Source organism: Drosophila ficusphila, unplaced genomic scaffold, assembly GCF_018152265.1.
Source record: "Drosophila ficusphila isolate 14025-0441.05 unplaced genomic scaffold, ASM1815226v1 contig_791, whole genome shotgun sequence".
Taxonomy (NCBI): domain Eukaryota; kingdom Metazoa; phylum Arthropoda; class Insecta; order Diptera; family Drosophilidae; genus Drosophila; species Drosophila ficusphila.
The window spans coordinates 2,015,284-2,039,805 of record NW_025064737.1 but is presented as its reverse complement, the minus strand read 5'-3'; the positions used below and the strand labels follow the sequence as shown (position 1 = coordinate 2,039,805).

At 40.3% G+C, this 24,522-nt stretch overlaps 1 protein-coding gene across 1 annotated transcript; it reads right to left on the bottom strand.

The window, feature by feature from the left end:
• Positions 1 to 17,145: 17,145 nt before the first annotated feature.
• Positions 17,146 to 20,708, bottom strand: LOC108091775 (putative odorant receptor 83c). The gene is made up of 5 exons (XM_017191122.2): positions 20,145 to 20,708; positions 19,847 to 20,085; positions 17,470 to 17,659; positions 17,255 to 17,410; positions 17,146 to 17,193 (listed from the first exon to the last, which is right to left on the bottom strand). The coding sequence occupies exons 1-5, from the start codon at positions 20,706 to 20,708 to the stop codon at positions 17,146 to 17,148; spliced, it is 1,197 nt and encodes a 398-aa protein (XP_017046611.2).
• Between the last annotated feature and the right edge of the window lie 3,814 nt (positions 20,709 to 24,522).

Sequence of the window (24,522 nt, the reverse complement as noted above, 5' to 3'; positions counted from 1 at the left end):
GGGGAAACGGAGTAGGAGTCTCTGCACTGCGAGAAAACAAGCCTATGGTTTTTATAGTCCATAACCCACGATTGTGTAGGGTATCTTAATAAAAACTTAAAAAAAAGATATATTATATAATATGTCAAACAAATACCGTGACCTAAACCATTTTTAATTCATGACATGCCATCTACTATTGAGCAATTAACATTTACATTCACATTCATTTCTAGGTAGTTTGTATAGCTTACATTCAGCTGTTTAGGATCAAAAGTTTCTTAAACTTTTTTGAGTGCATTTTGAGGTCGGATGAGCAGCATTTTGCACTCGGAGGCATTATCAGCGACAATTAATTATGCGGATATTTGATTAATGTGGTCGGTCCAGCAACACATTGGGCAGTCGAAGGTTGAAAGTGGAAAACGGACGAAGGAAAATGTGGCTGCGATGCCACAGAAACGAACTTTAACTGTCACAATAAAACTTGCCATTCTTCTCGCTTCCTATTCATGTATTCACATAATCCAAGATGAAAAATAGATTTTACCGAAAATTTCACTGCGCAAAATGCTGACAAGGACATTCCGAAAGGGTGGTGCTGTTGGCGGTGGGTCGGCGGTTGGCTGCCTGAGTGGTTGGCTACTCGCCTGGGCTGTTACATCAGCTAAATGGTTAAGCGCACTAGTCGAAGTCGGATGGGCAAAAAAACTGCTACAAATTTTATATAAAAAACAAAAAGGGCTGCAGACCGGCGACTGCTCTAAATGCTCTCGAAATTGCTGTTGGTTTTTTCTTTCGCAGTGCCCCCAATTTCACCAAACCCCCTTCGTTCCCCACATCGCTCTTTCTGGGCCGAGTGACTTTGCCACATGACAATGAAAATCTGCATTGCTTTTATTTGGTTTCCTTTTTTAATGCTCTTTGCTCTGGGCTTGGCACAAATGTTATTAGGTTTGGTATTATTTAACAATAATAATACTTTACACGTAGGTACTATTTTTGATAACCTCAAAAACAAGTATCGTAATCTTGATGGCCCGTTTTTTTATTACCTTAAAGTTAAAGTTGTTTTTCTTTGGTAGTAAGGATTTTACAGGTTGGTTATTCAAATTTGAAAACAATAATAAAGGAGTAATAACTGAATAAATGTTCTTGATATCCGTGGCTATTTTCAAACCATAAACAGCACATAAAAACTAAAAAAATATTTCCATCTTTGGTAAAGCTAAACATTTAGGATCTGCATTAAAAATTTACAACTAAAAGTAAAAAGCGCTGTGAGATGTAATAAAAGAGGAAATAATCCTAAAAATACGACTGAAGCGAGTTGTTCAAAAATGCACTATTATTGTTCTGATTATTTCATTTGAGATGTTACTATTTTATATCGGTAAGTGCATTTTTAACATGACCAAGAAGCGAGAACCAGTCGATTTCATGGCCTTGTTTTTGTCGGTTTTGGTGCTTCGCTTCGGAAATTGTCATTTTAGTATTCTGTGTTCGGTATTTCCCAGTTTTGCTGATTTTCTGCTGTTTCTGCACTTTCCCAGCTTCGTTCTTCGTTCGGTTTTTGCTGTTTTTTTGCGATGCCAACACCCAAACACCCGCCCACCAATCGGTCCATTTGGTTGACATTGCTGAATTAAACCAATCACTACTATTTTCACACTTAACTTGCAATTTGCATAAAATATTACCCAAGACCCAACAGTCAAGCAGCCATCGCCGGGGAAAAAGATTGTGAGTGAGGCGGAAAAGCGGGCCGAAAGTGGGTGGCAACCTTCGACCGGGGAGCGGGCGGAGCTCAGGGGGCGGAGCCAAGGGTCCTTGCAAATACGCAACCATTGACAGTTGCGTGTGAATTTATTTTATTCCTTTATGTATATTTTACGTTCGCACACGCTCACACTCGCGCATTTGCATTGAAAATGTATTTCGTGCATTTCCCTTACGGGGCGGAAAAATATGTGTTGCCCACTGTTCTGCCCCCGCCACCCAAAGACTTTTCGCGTTGGCCTTTTTCCATTGAAAAGACACGGGTAAACAGATGAACTTCGCTTACTCTCATGCGAACTTTTTAATAGAAGTTCACAGAAAATTTGTGTATCTCAGGGACTGAAAATAAGAGTAATTCTTTCATGAAGTCCTTTGGTCTCATGCATATAATTGTAAAGCAAAATTTTTATACTTTTTCAAGGCGACAGATTTATTTTAATGAACCCTCTTAAATTATCCTATCAATCTTTATACGTTTATTCATTTGTATAAATAAATAATTAATTATTACTGACTTAGAACGAGGTAAAAATTCGTTATAAATTCAACCCAAGATTTAAAAAAATGTAGAGTTCTGACCTATTTATACATCTGTCAGTTTGAGTTAAAGAAGTCACACTGTCCATTTTTTGGGTTAAATCGAGTCTATTTCGTGTGCAGTCATTAGTGCAAATGTTGCCTAAAACTGAAAACTGTAAACTGAAAACTGTAAACTGAAAACTAGAAACTAGAAACTTAACTAAACTGAACCGAAAACAAAGCCTTACGGTACATTTAACAAATGGGTTAGGCGCAGATGCCGGCGAGAAGGCTTTAATGCGCCGAGAGTGAGTTCCCGGACAAAGGCTCCTTTGAGGATCTTGTTCGCGCCCAGGACATTAAATGCCCGCTTTGCACATGTCCAAAACAGGAATCGGCACTGTCTTTGCGGGTCTGCGTTCCTCATTTAACGGAAGTTGTTTGGGCCCCACGGATGGTGTGTGCGTGGTGTGTGCATAGTGTGTTTTCCGGGGCCCTCCTGCCGTAGACAAAGGCAAAGTGCGTGCGGATGTGGCAGCGACCGGGTCCGGAAATTTGCATTTGATGTCCGCCTTTGAGCAAGTGGCTTCGAACGGCTTGTGGCTCTTTTTCCCGGAATTGCGGAGAACTCTTTGGCATAACCTGCTTCTCATGGGAAGAACCATGAGGATAACTGCAGGAACTCCATAAAGTCAAGAAGGCACTATTTTTAAAATCTTATTCTTCAACGGTTCATACTTTAATAGATAAATATTTAAAGAACAGCTCTCAAAAGATTTAATTTATTATTCTGTTTGTGTGTTACTGCTTTTCTTACAAATAAATTGTCAAGCCTAACAATAGCTAAGTTAACCTCTGAATTGTTCACTTTGTTTAGCAACTAATGTGTTTCGGAAGGAACATTAATAAAATACATAAAAAACTGCTGGGCAACCAACCTCATGTCGAGCACTGCTTAAAATGTTGAAAATTGCATTGTTACGCTGGCGTGCACTCCACTACACCCACACTTGTGAACACTCACTCACTTACTTACTCACACACACACACATACTCAGCAGCGAGGGAGGAAGTGAACGAGGAGCTTTTGGCATTGTGTTAACAAATACACTTAGCCAAACACATAATTTCGAGTATTTAACTAAAATAAACAGGATGTAAAACATTTTATTGCATTCGCTGCCCTGCAGCATCGCTTTGCATTTTAACATAGAGCACCCACACATACACACCCGCCACACCCACACCCACACCCACACCCACACCCACACACATGCACACATTCGCCATTTGCATTTTAGTCACTTGCACTTTTGGCTGACGACGGCGATGGTGCGTTCAAAGAGCTCAAAGCCACTGAGCCTGCATCTCCATCTGCAGCTGCCCATGATGTCTGTCTCTCCGTCCGTCTGCCTGTCTGGCTGTCAGTCAGTCTCCGCTTTTTGCCGTCTCTTTCCCGGCTTTTGTCTCCCTCCCTCACACCCCCACATCCCATGGCCCACCCCCTCTGGCTCCCTCTTGGCTGGCACTTATGCACATTTCCATTTGCAATTGTTATTTCCTTCTTTGTGCGCATGCATGCGGATGTCCCGAAGCGTTTTGCTGCTTGCTCCAGATCCGCACTTGAAGAAAATCCTGTACTTAAGAGCTGCATATGCATAAGGAATTGATCTTGTTTAATACTACATATTTGTTTTGCCAATTATTTCAAATTGTAATGCTCTCCAAGGACACTAAAATACAATATAATGCTAGAGAAGTCTTTCAGCAATCATTCTTTCAGCAATTGTATTGTTAAGTTATAGTGAAGATTCCCTTTTATGTTTTAACCGAGGAAAGTGTAATTTTGAGTTATTATTAATAATTATTTTTTTTATTAATAATTAGATTTTAAGATATAATAAAGGATTATTGTGCATACATTACTTAACATTTATTCGTTGCGCGAAAGCATTTAAATTGTTGCATTTGTATAAAGTATGCTAGAAATATGTAAAAAGTAAATAATACTCCGTATTTTTGGCATTCTGACTTTGACAAAAAGTGTGTTTTGAATTTCAATAAGATCCAATTTTTGTAAGAGGCATTTCCAACAACATAAAACAATTTGCCTGCCTCTTTTTATTTCGAGTGCACAATATGCCGCTTTAAGAGCACGCGTAAATTCTCATAAAAAGTTGGCATGCAGCTAATTAAAAGAGCTGTAAATTACGCGTCTGTGTGTGCGTCTAAACGAAATGCAAATGCAAACGCTAACTGGGCGAACAGACGCTGCTGCTGCTGCTCGAGTCGAGAACGGTCACCTTAATTAAAATGCACAATTTTGCACTTTTGGCCAGCGCCGTTTTGTGCTGCATTTGCATTAAAAGCGGCTCAGAACCCTTGACGACATCGTTCCCCAACCGCCGCTGCATTTATTTGCCGTCTACTTTGCACTTGGCCCGCTGCCTTCGAACCGGGTTTTATTTTTGGTGGCGTTTGTTTTTTATTATTTATAACTTTGTCCAGTGCCCATTGCCCAACGCCCCATCGCCCCTTTAGCTGGGAGTTCGGTGGCTGCGGTGCGCGTTCATTTCGCGTATGAGCGAGTTCCCTTCCCACCGAGGAGCTCCTGCCCCCCAGTTTGCAATATTCACAATTAAAAAGCTCAACACAAAATTTACATTGTCGCTTGATGGTCTGGTGGGTAGAACTCCATTCCACGGACCGGCTGCCGAGACAGACATCATCATCGTTGCCACAGTCATTGTCCGCCGCAGGACTCGCCTCAGATGTGGCAGGAGATGGTTTCAGCTGACGTTTGGCAACGGGTTCCTTAAAAGGGCAGGATCTCGCTTTGAAATGAAAAGTGGTGGCTCTCAAAGCTACTTCGAAGTTCTATAATTTATTTCGAAAGATATTCTACACTTTCGCAAAAATATTTAATAAAGACATGTAGTAAATAGTTTCAGGTTTAACTAATTCGTTTTAAAATATAATGTATGTATTTTGCTGAGCTTTAATAAGATTTTTGGAGATTTTTGGATGCTTATTTTGTATACATAAAAGTCTGTGCAATTTGCGTAGGGTAATTATAGGAAATTAAATTTACGAAAAATATTGAAGGTAAGAACTATTCGATTCCTTGCCTGTAATCGGACACCCCACTTTTTTGTGCGGCTCGGCTGCGACTTTGGTCCACCATAAAATTGTAACGCCACTTTATGCGTTTTATGCTTTATGACCACAAATGAGTGCACACAATTCACCAGACAGACAGACATTCCATGCGTATGTGTGTGTGTGTGTGGGAGTGTTTGGGTGTGTGTTTGTGCGAGTGCGTTGGTGGCTGTGGGTGCAACTTTTATGCATGCTCACATAGAATTTGATTATGCCACGCTTGGCATTTGCCCTGCACTCGTTTTTTGTGTTGCATAAATGCTGAACTTTTTAATTTTAATTGTTAAAAGCTTTTTTGTTAACGTGGTCCGGCGGTGGACACTCGGCTCGCCTTTCGCCTCCAATCTTGGGCCATAAAAATTAAGCAACTTAAATGCATTTAATGCCACTGAAAAGTTCTCCACATTGAGTGTATAGTACGGTGCAACAGTTCTGCTTGTCTGATAAATTAAACAACAGGAGCGGACTCTCCGAGTCCGTGACCAGTTTTGCCTGCCCGATTCCGTCGTTAAACTTTCGCCCGGCCATAAACCACGCCCCCACACTCCCGCCCCGCCCCCACTGCAGCACCTGCAACTCGAAACGGGACTGCATCAGAATCGGAATCTGGCTCGTGGCATATTTAAGCGCCGCCATGCCTGCACTGCCGTCCATAGATAAATTGTCGGCGCGTTTAATATGAAAAGTTATGGTAGAGGCAATTAAAATCTGGCTGGCGAGTTGGACGCTTTAAGAGCAACAAAAGTCAAATACTTTGGGCAGAAATCTGATATAAATACGTCATCGTGTGCATTTTTCCGGCCAGATGCATGCGTACAATTTCGGGAATGGAATCTCTTTTACATGAAGCGGAGTGGTTTGCTTTTTTGTGATTTTTTTTTAAGCTGAGCGAAAGTTATTTATATTTTTCATAAAGTTCGTTTTTACCCAGGCATGGGTCACTGAGCGATTATTTTTTAATTCAAAGATTTTACGAGCGGTCTTAATCGTTGAGCTTATACTTCTTCTTTCAAAGTAATGTGAATTTGTTCCAGCCACGAAATAGTCATTACACGAATTCGTGGAACTAAATGAAAAATAAAAACAAACAGTTATGTATTTTACAAATTCACTGTGAAAGAAAATTAGCTCTGAACCACAAAGGGATACAAATTAATAGTTTAATTTGTACTTTCTAGGCGCTTTAAAATAATAACGTAAAATAATCAGAACATGTTTACAGTATTGAACTTATTTAAATTTCATTTATAATTCGAACAAGAATTCCCAATTTAAATAATGGTTTCTAGACGTTTTCTAATATTAACCGTATTTATTTTATTCAAATAGTATGGCTTCTAAATCGTCTTATTGGATCCATGCGAAATGCTCAACTCGAAGCAAACCATTGCCTGCTTTTCGGGGCCACTCACTTGGCGTTTGCTTGTTGTCATAATTATGTTGGCATCCCTCGTTGGCATTCATAACGAATAACTACACGACTGACAGAAACACCACACACACTTACGCACACTCGCGCACTAATACCCCGGCACATTAAGGAGCACACATGGTCGGAAGGCGCGTGCTTACAAATTTCGTAATCCTTTAACAAGCCCGGCAACTTCCGCTCGCTTTTGCTTTTGCTCTTGCTTTTGGCCCTTGCGCACGACTCCTTCCGCCGCTGCGATGCTGCGATGCTCCATTGCTCCAGCTCCCACTGTCATTGTCTTCGGCCTCATCATCGCATAATTAATCTTCAAAAAATCATCAGCCGTCGCAGGCATTAATCTTTGTTAAAACGTTTCACGCAACTTTTAGTCCATTGTTACACATACGCCGTGTGAGCCGCATACAAACGAGGCGGCCGCCTCCTGCCCCGCCCCGATTCATAATTGTGCAGCTCTCGTCTTCGGCTTGGTGTTGGTGTTGGTGTTGGTAGTGGCGTAATTTAATTTGTGCTGCGAGGCGTGCTTTGTTTTTATTTACTAATTTCTTTTTGACAAAGGACTTAAAGCTGGCGCACACACGCGAAAAAACGCAGCAGCGAGAGAGGCGAAAACAAAGGGCGTTTAAGGGGCTTTCTACTCTTACGGCTGGCATATGCAGTCGATGTCAACTGAGTTCACTCGACTTCACTGGGCTGCAATGATAAATGATATGTCTCCGGCCCGGCATCATAATAATGCAACTGCTGACGGCCGAGAAAAGGGCGTTGTCAGCGTATCTGCCCCATTGTAATAGAAAATAAATGAATGATATGTTTTTGACACGTCGCTGCTGTCATTGCTCCCACTTCATTTTTACGTTCCACGTTTCACGTCGTCATCTCGGCATCCCGTCTTTAAGTTTCGAGGCCCGCAGCACGCAAGCGAGTCAGTTAAAAAGAAAAGCCATCTCTTGGCATTGACAAGCGGCATCTGCAACAACAACCGAAGCCATCTCCTCTGCTCTCCATCATGCTCAATTTGCGCGAATTGTGTTGTCTTGTCTTGTTTTCTGTCTGCCGCCCTGTCTCGGCCCTTTGTTCGCTGTTTTCCCGTCGACACAACACTCCCCCCTCACCTCGCCTCCCTCAAACGACCTCCGACAATTGATTTAAATATTTTTGACACTTGTTCCGGATAATTGCTAACATTAATCATGGCCCAGCAGCTGTCGCTCCTCCTCACACTCGCTTACACACTCGTTTATGCTAGCAACTTCGAGATTTCGAGCTCTGCCAAATCAAAGTTGTCACCTGTTTATCGGGGGAACAATGTGTCTTGTAATAGTAGTTAAAATTTAGAAAGATATTAAAATCAATACTCCACTTATATTTCGAATTTTGGCAACTAGAGGTTGAAAAGTATTCAATTTTGTAAGAGCACAAATATAACTAAAAATATTTGTTTAAGGTTGCATATGCTTGAAAAGGTAAATAGCTCTCGAAGGTCCTAGTTTGGAGTAGGTTTTCCAGTTTTTATAAATAAATGTATTTGTTTGTAATGACTATATATAATAATTTGAATGAGAAATAAAAATATGAGAATTAAAATATCTTATATTTGAACCGCAATTTTTATCGACTCAATATAAATCAATTGGAAGAAGTTTCTTTTTCTCGAAAGAACGATTCATTTTTTATTAGCTGGCAAGCAAAAAAAAATGGATACTTGGCTTATATTAATTTGAGAATTAAATTCTTATGTTGATTTACTGCATCCGCATAAACAAGTTTCTTTTGCTAATTTGTTTGCGATTGCAGCAGTCACCTACAAGCCCTCATATTTAGTTGGAGCAGCTTTCCATCTCAATCAGTCGGGTGGCGCTCTTTCGCCTTGACCTTTTTAGCCCCCGATGGCGGCAATTAGTCGCAGGTTTCCGACTATCCCACTCGCATGACTTCAATCCGCCGGCAATCTGTTCGCAGCCTCGGTTGCCACCTCGTCAATTTATCACCAAATCAATCAAAAGCTTTAGGCAAAGCGAGATGCCTCCTCCCCTTGCCACGCCCCCTTACATGTGTTGATGCATGGCCATAAGGGTGTGCGTGTGAGTGTATGTGTGTGTGGGTGAGTGAAAAATGCTGGGGAACAAGTCCGAGGAGGAGGTCCTTGCTGCACTCGCTGCCTTTGATCGCTTACCGTGAAAATTTATTTGATTGCCTGCTATAAGCAACTTCGGCTAATATGATACAAGCCGATCGGCTGCTGGTGCTGCTAGTCGCACAGCGAATGACTAATGCCAGCTGTACACTGAGAAAAAATGGATGAGGATGAAACAAAGTTAAAAATCTATAAATATATAAAGAGAGGAGTGTACATATTTCTTAGGGAATATTTTTCACTAGATAAATCGAATTCAGAAGTTATCAGCATTCAAAGTAGAATTACTTTTGGCACCTTTATTAAATCAGTATTACTTATTCCTAGTTTTCCGCTCAGTGGATAAGGGTGTGTGTGGCCAGGGGCGGGGGCGTGGCTGTCGTCGCTGTTAGTTGAGCTTTATTAACTGTCTGTGAAGTTCTGCGAGGCACACAAAGCTGGCGGGCGAGAAGGGCGCGCAATCTCGGCAGGGCATCTCTATGCCCTGGCTTTCGATTCTGGCCCCGTTTCTGGTGCCGGATTCTGGGATTCTGGGATTTGGGATTCAGGATTCCTCGTCCTGTTCCGTGCTCCGTGATCCGTGGACTGTGCTCGGTGGACGGGGCGTGGGTGTGTTTGCCGGCCAAATTGCTTGTGATGAAGACAGTCAAGCGTCAATCAGTCAGTCACTGGCGTTGGCAATGGCAATGCCTCTGAGCCTCTGACTGAGTCGAGTCTTCCCCCCGCCCCCTCCGCTCCCCCAGCCCCCTTTGCGCCATCTCTTTCTACGCCAACTGTTCCCGTCTCTTTCTCTGTCTGAGTCGGATTCCCTTGAATCCTGTCCGATGTCCTTCTGGCTGTCAGTTAACATGCCTTTTGCGTTTGCCATCTCGGGGCTGCACTGTTCGGTGGGCGGAGAAGCTTCGGGGGCGTGGCGGGAATCGGGAGGCGGAGACGGTGGAGGGGCAGGGGCGTGGCTTGGTCCATTGCCCGTCTCTCGTGGAGAGATAATCACTTTGGGAAATTGCTCATGAATGATTTGTTGGCATAAATCAATTTGATTGATGAGCGTCAATATACTTATATGCCGCTTTGATGTGGGCAATTCCAATACAGCGAGCCCACGCACACATAAGGGCACACACACACACACACATACACATACAGTCAGACATAGGGGCCTATAGCTGCGGTGAAGACAATAGAACTGAAGACGGCATTTCAAGACTAGAAATACCAAAAGAGTTTCATAATAAATATTTTCTATTTTAAATCAATTCCATTTATATTTATAAATGTTTATTAATTAAAAAAAGACCAATTTCTTTGTTGTTTAATAATTACATGAACTCATTTCTACCTATTCGCCAAAATGGTATTCTATGAGTATAATTTTTTTGTAACTTTTTCTACTCTTGTGTCCTTTGTTGTTGATTTGTGTCCTTGTTGGGTGGGATTTGTGCAGGGACCACCTAATTGATCAATTAAACATCAATTGCTTGGCCATCGAGAGCTGCGGGTCTCCTTCGTTCTTTGATTCCTGCTTTTCTTTTTTCCTCCTGGGCTTTTCCGAACATCGGCGGTGGAAAGTCGGGAGCTAAGTTTGTGCCCTTCGTAAAGCAAGAAACTGGTGAAAACTTTTCGCTATTTCAACTTGAGTTGTTATGACACTTTTAATAACTTTATTATTGCATTTACATAGTAGCAGGGCACGCCAGGCAGTGGCAACACCGCCAACTTGTCCTGGTTAAGTGTGCCGCTGCGAGTCCTGAGCGTCCTGGAACTCCTCCCCTCCCCTTCCTTGCCTTCCTTCCCCTCCTCACCCCGCCTTCCCTGCATATGTTGGGGGTTTCCTTGAGGTGTGTGTTTGTGTGCCAGTGTTTCTTAGCTGTCTACGCAATTAAAAGTTTAATATAATTAAATGGTTTTATGACTTTGACTGTGCACCGAGTGCTGCAGTCGAATGCCCCCTTTTCCCTTTACAGAGCAAAAAAAGGGAACTTTTAAGGTTTGCCAAGTAATGTGTTCAAGTTTTGACTTAAAATGTTTCCGTAATTAGAAGTAATGATTTAAGTATTTGATACAAGTATTAGTTTTATATAAAATTGCTCTGACAAGATGAAATGAAATGTTTAACCTATAAGATATACATTATGTATCCATTATTGTTTGAAGACAAAAAATTGTCGTATTTCTAAGGACTCAATGTTTTTAATTAAGTTTAAACATTTAAAATAGCAAAATGTTGTAGAGTAATGTTAATCAAAATAAATTTTTAAGCTTGCATTTTATTATAAATTATTTTATTATTAGATAATTCATCTCTCAAGAGTAGAACTGTCTTTTGAAGAAATTCTTCAAGTTCTTTGTGTTAATCTCAGGCTATTCTGCCTGCCCCGTGTTTACCTAAAAATTTACTTTTGGTTTGATTAGGTATTTACAGCACTAATTTTATTTTGTTTTTCAAATTTTATGTATTTTAGGGATGTTTTTTTGTTGAAACAAAAAACAAAACGTTTGTTACTGTGCAATTTTGACTGCCCTCAGACACGTTTTCAACAGTAGCGTCTTAAGACGCAGCCCGGTAAACACGTGCACTTTAAAACCCCCAAAGCAAATAACAAGCTGATAGCAAACTGGAGCAACCGCTCCGCTCGGCGCCCCCTTTTTGGTCCCCCGAAGTGATTAAGCCATCAAAGTTTGCTTTCGACACGCAGCATTAACGCTTCGACTTTGCTTAGCTGTGAGCTTTGAGCTGTGAGCTGTGAGCAGAGAGCTGTGAGCCAAGTGCAGTGCGGCGGAAGCCGGGAGCTCGATAATTACTTGGCCGGCGTGAAGTTTTGGGCAGACATCAGCAGAAATTGGTTGCCAGGACGATCGGGAAGGACGCCATCGAAGGGGCAAAAAGATTCTGTCGCAATGTGTCCGTCCGTTTGCGAAGTCGATGTCATCGCCGTTGTCCCTGTCGCTACAAATCTCCTCCGACAGATGGAACGGCGAAGGAGGCGGTGCCCATAAACGATGGCAGCGACCACGCCCCCTTTCACATGAGAACAGCAAATTGCCTAATTTATACTGGAGTAGATGGAGGGAGGAGCTGGGTTTCTGAAGGAAACAGTAAAGTAGATGTGGCTTGAAACTGCTTAAACTTGCCGGCAAATTTGCAGGGACTTCGAGATGAAAATGTGTAACAAAATATTGTAAAGCTACAAGCTTTTTCGATGGTAAATATATGAAATAAAAGTTGAATATTTGATGCATTAACCAATTATCTAGCTTCAATACTTTTTTAAAAATAAGGATAGGCCTTAATATGAATTTTATGTTCATAATGCATACAGATTTTTGTTTAAACCGTTTCTTATTGACATACCTTTGTTTTTTTTCATTTAATTTATATAAATGTAAATAGTCGGTTCTAGAAGTTTAGTTTGGAATCAACTTTTTAGTGTTTTCATTTGACCGTTGATAAATTCCGCCGCCATTCACTGTGGCCTAATCTCTGTAATTATTTCGATGTTCAAGGCTTGGATCCATCCCATTCCTGCCTGTCAGTTGTTAGCCTCAGCTGCATGACCCAAATATTTCAGTCATTTGCATAAACATCTACAACGCACAAACTGGAAAATGGCATTCACCGCAGAATGCAAAAGGCAATTCTGGGAACCGACAGCCGGTTGGGCCCAAAAGCGATTGTGCCATCAGAAAAATGCTACACAAATCATGCATAATATAAATTAATAGCCATCAACTCTTAAATTTCGGCAGCGTTTTAAAATCGGGCCTCTGGGCCCTTTGGCGAGCCACCCGCCGTTTCATGGCAAATTAGTAGCTCGTGGGCATTTTAATTGCGTCCAGCGCACAGTGGTCGGCCCCATAGGCCAAAAATCAAAAAATCAACTTTGGAATTTTGATTTCAAATTTGGCGCATCTGTTTATCAATAGAACAAGGCTTAAAAAACAATTATTAGTTTTTTTTTTCTCCACACCTCTGCGGAGTAATTGGCGCGCAAAGTGAGCGCGCAAACCAAGCAATAAACCGAAAGCCACTGCAGGGGAGTGCATACGCAAATTTCAAAAATTTAAATATATTATAAAACGCTGTTAATCCAAAAACTATTTTAATGGATATTGTACATAATGGTATAAACTTTATTTTTTAAGATAAATATATAAATAATTTGTCCTGTGTTTCGTGTAAATCTTTGTTAAAAAAGTGCGACTTTTTTGTTCATATATGTTGTGCGTTACTAATGTTTATGTAAAGTTTTAAGTATTTTCCCCCCGTTGCCCCCAAATGAAATGTATGTGCCGTTATTTACTAATATTTCAAGATTATAAAAATGCTTACTTCAGCTGCGGAAGCCTGCAGATGCACTTTTGACATAACAAAATGCAACCTAACCTCATTTTCCAGTAGCTCTATTTAGGAGGGAGGCATGTTTTTGTTTTGTGCCTTCGTTTGTTTTTATTTCATATTACTTTTATATTACTTTAAATTTATGTTAGTCATCATTTTTTGTTATCTTTTGTTAATTTTTTAACCAAAATTATGTGTTTAATAATTATAATTTTTGTCAGTTACGCTCTAAAAAAAGTGTAGTGTGCATTTGGGAGTCAAATTTCCTATCGTTCCTATGGAAGCTATAGGATATAGTGGAACGATCCGGTCAATTTTTTTATAATGTATTTATAATATTTTTATAGATTTTTTGTGAAAGTTTCATAGCGATAGCACACCTAGAAGTATTTATGACCGCGGCTCCATACAAGCCCGACCACTGTGCAGCGGCGGGTTGGGTTGGGTTCCGGTGATTTGGGACAAGGGACAGGGGTTGAGGGGTTGAGGGACAAGGGGCGGTTATGTGCGTCAAAAAATAAAATGAATTCATTTGTACCCTTTTCAAAGCCGTATAAAAGAAGGCTAAGACGCGGCACGCGGTCCCCCAAATGACTTAACTCATTTAATGTGGCTCTAATGGGATACAATTTAAATTTAATTGATTTGCCCGACAAGCTTTTTATGGCCGCAAGAATTTCTCGAAATTAAAAAAGCCTTTCTCCGGTGCGTCTGTGTGCGGTCTGTAAAAATGCGAGGCGCTTTAAAGGGCGCCAAGATTAATTCGTGTTTTGTGCTCTCCATATTGATTAAATATGCGGAGCCACGCTGGTGGCTCAAAGAGTGCCTGACAACAGTTTGCTCGCTTTTCGTGTTATTCTCTGCTTTTTGTTGCTTTTTTTTTTTGCAGTGGCTCGCTGATTTATTGGTTTAATGCACCCACCAGCAGCACCCGCATAAACAGAGCGCAACAAACCGCAGCGGGGAGTTGGGAGCGGACAACCTTTGCTGCCCGCCGCCATTTCTTAGCCTGGCAGCTAATTTATGTGCGCGCGCGGCAAGAAATGCCGGCGAAAGGATACGCCGGGTGTCAGGAGCCGGGAGCCAGGAGCCAGAAGCCAGGAGCCCGGAGCCAGGAGGCCACGGCGAACCACCAAAACACGGCAAATAATTTTAATATTCGATGGCCCCAAAAAGCCGGTCAACATGTGTATTTTTAGCCGCTCAAAAAAAAGTTATGTGCCAACTTTAATTATGTTTTTTCAGCGAACTTTTCATAACTCTTGAATAAGACGTTGCCTGTATTTTGTTTCCTTTAATCCATTTAAACTTAATGTTATATTTGTTATGGTTGTGTGAAAAGGGGCAATTATTAATAAAAATAAGTAAATAATTATTATTTGAAAAGGAGCAATAGACAATACACAAGCAGTAGGCGCTGAAACAAAACTTTTCGGAAGAAGAAATATAAATTATGTTACTTAAGATTAAGATTACTACCTAATCGTTTAATTTTTTAGTTTAAGAATCCTTTAAGTAAACTGCTTAGGAAATATATGAATATCTTCACATTGTTTTCACATTTTTCAGTGCTTCGAACACCGAAGGCTCCCCCATATTTCGCATAGTGAGAATTATGTTCGAGGGGGAAGAGTGGGGATGGGAGAAAGTGGGAGGCTCGAATGTCAGCGAGCATAAAAATTCGCATTTTAATATTTGCCAGTAAGCTGCGCTGCGTTGGCAGCTGATTTGCCATAGGTCCTTTCAGCGTCTAGAGCTCCATCCCGCCTCCTGCTCCCACGTCCTGCTGCCTCGTCCTGCTCCTTCGGCGTGTTTGCCTGCCACTTTATCTGCGCCCAGCAGCTGGCGTTTGTTTGCGGTTCCATCGCGCGTTGCGTGTTGACTTTTGTGTCTGAGCCACCTTTCAACTGCAACTAATTTATTTTATTTGCCAGCTGGCGACCTGGCCCCAAGCCACTCCCCCCTTCCCCGCCAACCTGTTCCCCCTCGCCCGCCCCAAATATCATTCAAAACAAGCATTAGAAAATGTGTTGCATGGCCCAACTCTGATGGCGCCGCTGCATTTGATACAAAGTGTCTTGACGTTAAGAGCGCCGAGCTGAGTGCCAAGTGCCGAGTGCCTACACCTTCCACCGAAGCCACGATTCTGCGTCATTGCAGTGGACAGGCTGTAAATGAGTTTTGTTATCTGCCAGCCAGCAACGAGCAAATTGCATTACGAGGGGCGACACAGGATGGGCCAGGTGTTCGAGGCTTGTTCTCACCGATCGTTTTCACTGCTGAAAGAATCTGTTTCCAGTTGCTAATAGCCTGAACAATGGCCTGATTAACGTAATCATAAATTTTATTGATTATAATTGTTCGGAGTGCTCAAAAGTTAAGCTAAACATGCTTAAAATGTATCAATGCATTTGATTCACAAATGATTACACAAATTTCTAATGCTGTAGTTATCTTGAACTGAAAAATCAAAAATGTATATATGTACATTTTTTCAATTTAATAATATTTTGGAATTATCCCTGTAAAATATTTTATTCAAGTAAATCTTATTTAATGATTATATTCGAAAGTCTGAAAAATGAATCAACTATAAATTTATTCTTGTAAAAAAAGTTCGTAAAATTAATTTATTGAATTAGAGAACTTTTGTAATTTTAGTGCAAAACTCGGTTTTATATTCCACAAAACTTTTAAATATTTCAAAATATAGTTATGTGAAAAATACTCTTGTTTGAGCGCCTTTCTGTTCTCCTATCTTTGCGGATAAATAAGCAATAACTTTCAACCCCTTGCGGCCATTATTTAGCTTAATTAAATAGCACATGAAAAATGAGTAAATTATGGATTGCGAAAAGCTCGTAAATTTTTCGTTCAAGAGGTCGTTGAGTCCGCTGACCAAACTGTTGCTCTGCTCCTTCCTGACCTTCCGACTGTTGATTTTATTAAAATCATTTCTTTTTTATAGTCATTGGATGGCAGCATATACGACAACGGTGTACTTAATTACAACTGCATTATAATAACGTTACAATTATTGTTATTATTTTTTATCCTGGCATCCGGGCCATTGTCCCGACCACATTTATAAAATGCCCATTATTCATGGCTCGGTCCAGGGGCTATTAATGTCCACTGGCCAAATATCTGGGAAGTGGGCGAACCATTTCAAAATAAATTAAATTTTTATGCGTGTATGCGAGATATATTAAATGTTTTGCGCAAAAGAAACTCCCCTTAATGAGACGCACAATTAATGCATTTGAGTCGGGGGTCCATAAAACCGATGCCATAAATTCAGCTCTGTGCATTGGTAATTAGTGGCCAAGGTTAATGGCAACAGGAAAAACACCCCGAGGACAGTTCATCAGGAGCGAATGCGAGAAACCCATTTCAAAGTTAAGTCAAAAAAAACTTGTAAGCCGATTTCGGGCGCGGCTTAAACTTGGATTAACCAAACATTTTGTTTCTGTTTTTTCCACAACTAACCAATCAAATGTAAATTTGTGTTAGAGTCAAATTAAAAAAAGTTATTTAAGGATGTGGAGTTAAATTTTTTTATTCTTATCAAAAAGGGTTTAGTAAATAAACCTTTAAATTCAATTAGATAATTTAGTGGAATAAGCTGACTAATCTTATTAAAAATAAAGCGATAATTTGAACTATAACTTTATTTATTTTTGAGCAAGTGAATTAGAAATGATAGTAAACGTGCGTGATTATTTAAATTAATTTAATGTTTTGTTTACATTTTGTCGTTCTGCTAAGAATCTACAAATTTGTAATTTGTCCGGTATTGTGAATTCAACGATTCATCATCATCATTGAAACGCTGTAAATCAGCTTTACAATCTGCAAATATTAATATTATAATTGTGGGTATATAAAATCTAGCAATTTATTTTATCTTAACCTGTAGTGCCGTTCTTACGGTCAGCGACATTACTCCAAGTATTCGAATAGTTTTCGGGTACTGGGATTCTCGTAACATCAGTCCGAAAAACTTTCGTTGGTCTCCATTCAACTCATACCAGGTCACATTGCAAATGCTTTCATACACCTGGTCATACTATCGTAAAAAAAACAATCAAAAATTGTATTTAGATATTGAAAACAATTTAAACCCACTCCAAACTCTAGAATTGTGCCCAAAATGCAGTATATGGACATGCTGTAGGCGGAAACCACGAAGAAGATGGCCGATGGTAAGTGAAAGCTGGTCAAATTTATGCAAAAGCTGAGCATCATTGCCAAAGCCATGGATAAAACCTGACTTGCGATCAATTCGTAATAAAGTGCGTTTACTGAGCCACAGTAGCTAAAAATAAGAATCATAATATATTAATCTATATATATAAAAGCAAGTTGTGTTAGTTACACCACTTATAACTTAAGAACGGCTGAACAGATTTGGCTGAAAATTGGTAGGAAGGTAGCTTAGAGCCCGGAATAGGACTTAGGGTACTTTTTATTCCGTTCGACATACCAAAAATCGCATATAAACTGAGTTATTACCTCATCACACTGACAAGCACACACTACCATAGCATTTTAACTCAATTTTTTCGAAGTGAATTGAAGTTATTTGTGATTTTGGTGAATTGAAGTGAAGTGAAGTTTTTCGTGCTTTTTGTGAATTGAAGTGAAGGGAAGTTTAATTAATAATGCCGCGACCAAGACGATCGAATCTTTCCCGACAAAGCCGTAATGCAAGAAGACTACGAAATACTGCAAATGGAAGGTCTGAAGAAGAACAAAACATTGAACGTGAACAGAACCGCGTTAGTATGGGTCGACTTCGTGCTACTCAATCAGCAGAGCAAAGAGAGGCAATCCGTAATACGGCTCGGTTGACAATGCAGAATCGTCGAGCTTACAACAGAGGTCAAGAAATAGATCATTTGCGACGCAGAAGAAATTTATCAAGTGCTGATTTGAATCGAGCAGCGTTTCAATACGATTGCATCACTGATTACAGCTTGCATCCTAGCGTTTGCATTGGGCAAATGGACGTTGTTTGCGAGTATTGCGGTGCACTGAAGTTTTCCGGAGAAACGCCTGGATTATGCTGCTTTAATGGTTAAGTTAAATTGCCATTGTTGACTCCGCCACCTGAGCCATTGTATTCGTTGCTTTGTGGTGAAACACAAGAATCACGCCACTTTCTTGCAAATACCCGAAAATACAATGGTTGTTTCCAAATGACGTCATTTGGGGCAGATATTATCGAAGAACGAGGATTTAATCCGACATTTAAGGTTTTTTTTTTCGTTTGTATTACATAGAATATAGTTAAAGAATAACTTACTTTATCTTAGATACAAGGGCAGATTCACCATCGAATTGGATCATTACTACCTTTCGAAGATACACAAAAAAAATTTTTACAAATATATTTCATGGGCAACATGGAAGAACAACTTGATCGACGTCTAGCGATCAATGAAGGGATGAAGCGAGCAATTCTTCAAGACATGCAGTGTCTGCTTCATGAACATCATGCGATGGTCAGGTTGTTTAAGAGTGCTTTAGAGCGCATGCCAAATGATGACTATAAAGTTGTCATAAAAGCAGATAAACGACCATCTGGAACACACGAAGAACATTTAATGCTCCAACAATAGACGAAGTCGCCATCCTGATTGTGAACAATTTGATGAATGAGGAGATACATTATCGGGTTTTACTCTTGATCGAAGATAATATATGTGTTACCTCATGTGCGGTAATATATTAATCAGGTTAGAATGCCAGCGCCAAATCGTGAAATGAATGAGGCATTTAATCGAGAATTAGAACGGGAACGTGAATATGATCACCAGGAATTAAATTTATTAGTTCAAGCGAATGTACCCCTGTTGAATTCCCAACAGAAGAAAGTTTATAATACTTTAATGAAGGCAATCGATGAAGAAAATGGTGGTTTATATTTCCTAGATGCCCCTGGTGGTACTGACAAGACATTCCTCATGTCATTAGCTTTAGCAACTGTTCGGGCGAGATCCAACATAGCTGTTGCAGTTGCTTCTTTGGGAATAGCAGCCATATTGTTAGAAGGATGCCAAACGGCTCATTCAGCATTAAAATTACCGTTAAATCTTCAAATTATTGAGGAACCAACGTGTAATATTGCAAAACACTCGGAAATGGCCAAAGTTTTAATGGTATCGAAATAAAATTTTTCCTTTTCATATATAAAACAAAAAAAATTTTCTTTATCTTTTAAACACCAAACGAAGTTCTACCTAAAACTATCGCCATCTGGTGGCGGAACGGAGTTCGCTGGGTTTACTAGTCATTACAATAAAAGCCGAAAATTCCTGAAGTCTTTAAAAAGATTGAATACATCTGAAAAGTTTTAAGAGCTTATAAATTAACTGGGTTGACACTTGCAAAAAATATTAACATTTGTACTGGTGATTAATTTAAATGCACTTTTTATAAAAGATTACTCGAATATTAAATGTTTTTCCATATTAAAATAATGAGTATAAATGTATCTTACTCTGTGAATAGCTGATGCCATCTGATCACTTCCAAGAGCAGATGCTGGCGCTTGTCCCCTCCTTTAATCTCCCCTCCAACTGGCATCAGAGCTCTAATTTCTGCCTTTTGTTCTAAGGCTTCATTGAGCTCATTTATCTTTAGCTGAAGCATGTCTGCAAATGTTAGGATCTGAGTCAAGCCGAGAAAGACAAACAAATCGCCTGCATAGAATCCGACGCCTTGCACAACCATTGTGACCTATTATTAAATAATTTGTGCGTGAACGTTCTTTTTTTTATTTAAATTTTGTTTCTTACCAACTGAATCAAGTACGTCACTATATAGCAAAAATTGTTCTCCAGGGGAAGCCCGGGAATTACGTACTGCATTGCAGTGACTCGGGTTCCATCGTAAATTATTAAAGCCAGAGGCAGAATGCCCATCATGCAAAATGCAAGGACATAGCCATTACGAATGATCCTCATGATTCCGAGCAATCGATCTATGTTCGAGTTCAAAGTTGTACGGTAGCACTCTCCTCGGTTCTCGTATTCCTCGTAAATGCTCCTGGAGAACAAAACTAGCCGCCTCATTTCCTGATGTTTTAACAGGCAGGTCAGGAATTTTCCGAGTCCATGAAATAGTCCTCCTCCCATTAAACTGGCTTTCAGGCCCACTCCCCAGTCTCCTCCGTTATTAAGAATCGAAAATACCGTGAATCCCGCATAGTTGACAATCGCAAATATCGTTGTCCAGGTGCGATAGTTGAACTCCAACTCGGCTGCCAGGACATCTACGCCCAGTAAATTGGTTAAGCTGTTGATATTCTTGGTTAATTCGCGAAAGCGATTGGCCGGACTCACAACCACAGGACTGCTCATCATGATATAACTGACTTAAAGTCCTTTCCCTTACCTTTTATAGGAAAATGTTTGTTGTGCCCATACGTTGTATCCGTAATTATCCTAATTATCAAGTAATTGTGTAATTAAAAGTAGTTTTTTTCCTTTTAATTGTTGTACCTAATGTAGATAATTTTGTATAGCAGTTGTTTCAGTTCGCCAACTTTAAAGCTATACATTCTAAAAGGTTCCTAGATTGTGCAAACAGTGATTTTGGTCAATTAAAAGGAATAAAATTTCATGTGTAAGCTTAGCAATCTTTGAATTTTATATGTAAAGATAAAATGGCTGAACTTAACTTACAATTAAAATATAAATACCTCAATTCCGTCAATAGATTCTTTTCTGGTAATCTGCAACTGATAATTTTCAATTTAATAAGTGGCTTAGCATTTTAAAGTGCAGATAGCCCTCGAGAAATTCACATTGTTTGCGTATTTGTTCTTATTGCATAACTGGGGAGTTTCAGAAGTATTCCGGCCAGGAACTCAGCGCCTTGGGTTAGGCAACCGCATCATTAACACAATAAAGTTCCCTTTCCCCCGTTTTCCCTTATCGGAGGATGGCCACCTTCGCATACAATTATACGCCTTTGTTTCGAAAGTCCTTCGATGGCATTCATCATACGCACTGTTGTCTAATACACTTCAGAGTGCGGAACGTTATTAGTCAGGGCCCTTTGGATGGCCTGGCGGGTATATATGCACTAGTTCATTGTATGCTTTTTGTTATTAATTTCCAAGCTATAAATTCTGCTTTGCCACATTTCTAAAGGCCATCCCCAACTAAAACTACTCACTTGTACTTGGGCCCTCGTGTCTGGAGTGGGGAATGGGGATTGGGGCCTCGAGATTGGGGAGTGGGGAATGGGATATGGGATGGAACCTCACCTTTTGCACGCTCGAACAGCTTTCGGTTTTTGTCTGCGGTATTTTGTTATTCTGGCCGATCCAGCAGCTCCGCCTTCCATCTGCTGCATCTTTTGTTTATGCCTCACAATGGCCTGCCGCAGGTTTTTACTGCCTTCCATTGTGTTCCCGCCTTCAGAGTGTGTGTGTGTTTGATTTCGATACCCATTACAGGGGTATGATGGCTCCTCTGTCATCCTGTAGGTACTACGTGTTCTATAAGTAAACTCAAACTCTGCTGACTATAAGTAGATAAAACTCAGCTTGTAGTAAGGTAGTTCGTTTAAAGTACGAATAAGAAATTGATTGTCTAGGTACCTTTTGGTCGAGAGATTCCACCACTTTTGCTCCTTCCTTCTGCTTTTTGTACTTCTGCTGTCTTCTCCTTGGCTGCCTGCCTGCCTATAAAATGCAATGGAATTTCATATTGTGCGAGTATATATCGGCATCAACATAATGCTCTCGGATAATATTCCCCGGCATTTTTGCGCTGCGGCACGTAAAAAATGCAGGCTGTACACACACACACACACACACATACACGTACACACGAACGCGGAGTTACATGCCTGTGCGTTTGATGTTTAATCAATTGAAAATGCGAGTGTGTGCCATTGATGGTCGCCCGTCCCCGAAAACTTGGGCACAAGTCGAGCTTGTCTGCCTTTCGGCCTGCATAATTCCGGTGGCAAGGTGGCAAGTGGGCTTGGTGGCAAGAAGGCATGACCTAAGCCAGGGTCGGATTTCCAACCTGACTTCCGTATCGTCCCGCCGGGTGTTTGCCGAGCACAAACGGCTGTAAACTGTAAACTGCAAACTGCAGGCGGCTTCTAAGACGCGCTCCCTAGAAAAACATTAGCAAGATTGCAAGGTGCGTGTGCGGTGGCACACACTCAAACAGAAACGCAAGCCCACACCCCGCCCACCGAGAACCACCCAGTGGCACTTCCTTATTGAAAGGGAATTGAACGCTCGACTGGCAGGTCGGCTTTCCTTTCGCAGCTTTTCCCTTTTCCCGGTTTCCCGTTTTCCCTTTGCTCCTTGCCGCCTGAATGGCACAAAGAGGAATAAAAATTACAATATCGCCTCTGCCGCCGACGATGCAATGGAAATGGAAGGCAAACAACAGCCACAACTACAGCCACACGCCCGTACACCGAAAGAAAGGGTGGGGGCACTAATTTATTTACGAGCTCAGGCGTCATTCTTAAACAATAACAGTTCAGTTTCTTAATAACCAAATGTCACCTTAAGTCAGGGGAATTTAAAAATGACTGTTTCCTGAAGTAAATTATGTTTTCAGTTTTTCAACCATAGATACAAAATGAAGCACCTAAGTTCTTAAACTAATTTACATAAGCGCTACAATAGTTTATGTTTGCCTTATCTACAGTACTAGGAAGTTGAAAAAATACAATTTGTTGAAACCTATTAGTTTACTGCTACCCTAAATATGTCTTAAAATACTTACAATTTACTAATTGGACTTGGAAGTTAAAAGTAAACATGATTGAACTTTAGTGCCTGCTTAAGAAAGGCATTTTGACGTATAAGCTTAGTAATTAATTCTTTTCATTTGTTCAATTAAAACTCATAATCTTAGTAGACATTTTTAAGGGCAGTGCACATACACACAAAGGAAAGCGCAGAGCCTTAAGCTGCCTATTGAGGCATTCATGCGTTTGTGTGCGAGCGTGCGGGTGTGTGTGTGCGTGGGAGAGTGTTTCTTGTATTGAAACTTCCTTTAATGGCTTCCGGTTATCATTATTGGCACAAGGCATTGTCCGTCCCTCTCCTGCGGCTGCGTGTCTATAAAGATTAAACGCATTGTTCTTTGTTGATTCTTTTCGTCATGCAAAGAAATTAATATTCGCAATCCATTATCGTTTCTAATAGCCCACATACGAGCACCAACACACACACACACATACACCCGTGCAGAAGCATGTTTAATAACCTTAATGGGCGGCTTAAAGCCTTAAAGCGAGTGGCGACCTTTGCCCAGTGGCCCACTGGCCCCGATGCATAATCAATCAATCGAACGAGCGCTTTAAGCTGCCGACTAATATGCAGCAAAGGGCCCAAGCCGGGCAATCTCTTAAAGTGTCCTTGCTCCTGCCGCACAGACACGGATTCAGATACGCATACAGACACACACACATTGATAGATGGGCGGACCCAGTACGTCAGCGTCATTCGCCCCGGCTAATGATGACAAATTTTTTATGGGCATTATGAGCGCCAGTGACTTAAAGCGTGTGGGAATGGCTAACAGCACTGCAAAATAAATGTTTCTTAAATAAAGCTATCTAAATGAATAAGTTAAACAGTTCTACTTTGTTTAGCTTCTATTGACTAACTAAAACTTTATAAATATTAGCTTCATAACTATTTAGCTTCTTTGATTGGTGAAAGCCTTTAAATTAAACAGCATCTAATGTAATTTGACTCATTTTCTTGAAATTTATCTACCAATTAAATTATTTATTTTGCCCTTATTGGCATATTAATAACCTCAAGCAATGCAATTAGTCATTATACCAAATGTAATATCTGTTGATGCAATGTAATAATATTAAAGTTGTCTTTGTTGTAATTTAATTTATATTATGAAAGACTTACAAAAATCGTTTACCAAGGCACTTGTCATATCAATCAGATAATAAAGTTTCTAAAGCAATGTATCCTGCTGTTTTACAATTAATGGATAATATTGTTGTAAAGTGGGTTAGTGAATTATTTTGTATAAAGCTTAAAAGCCTAAGGTGAAGTCGAAGTAAGTACAAAATAAAGTCAAACATTTATGGATCCAATTGCATTATTGAAATGACAACCCAGTGGCCCTCATGTTGAACTGGAAAAAGAATGCGATGATTTATTGATAG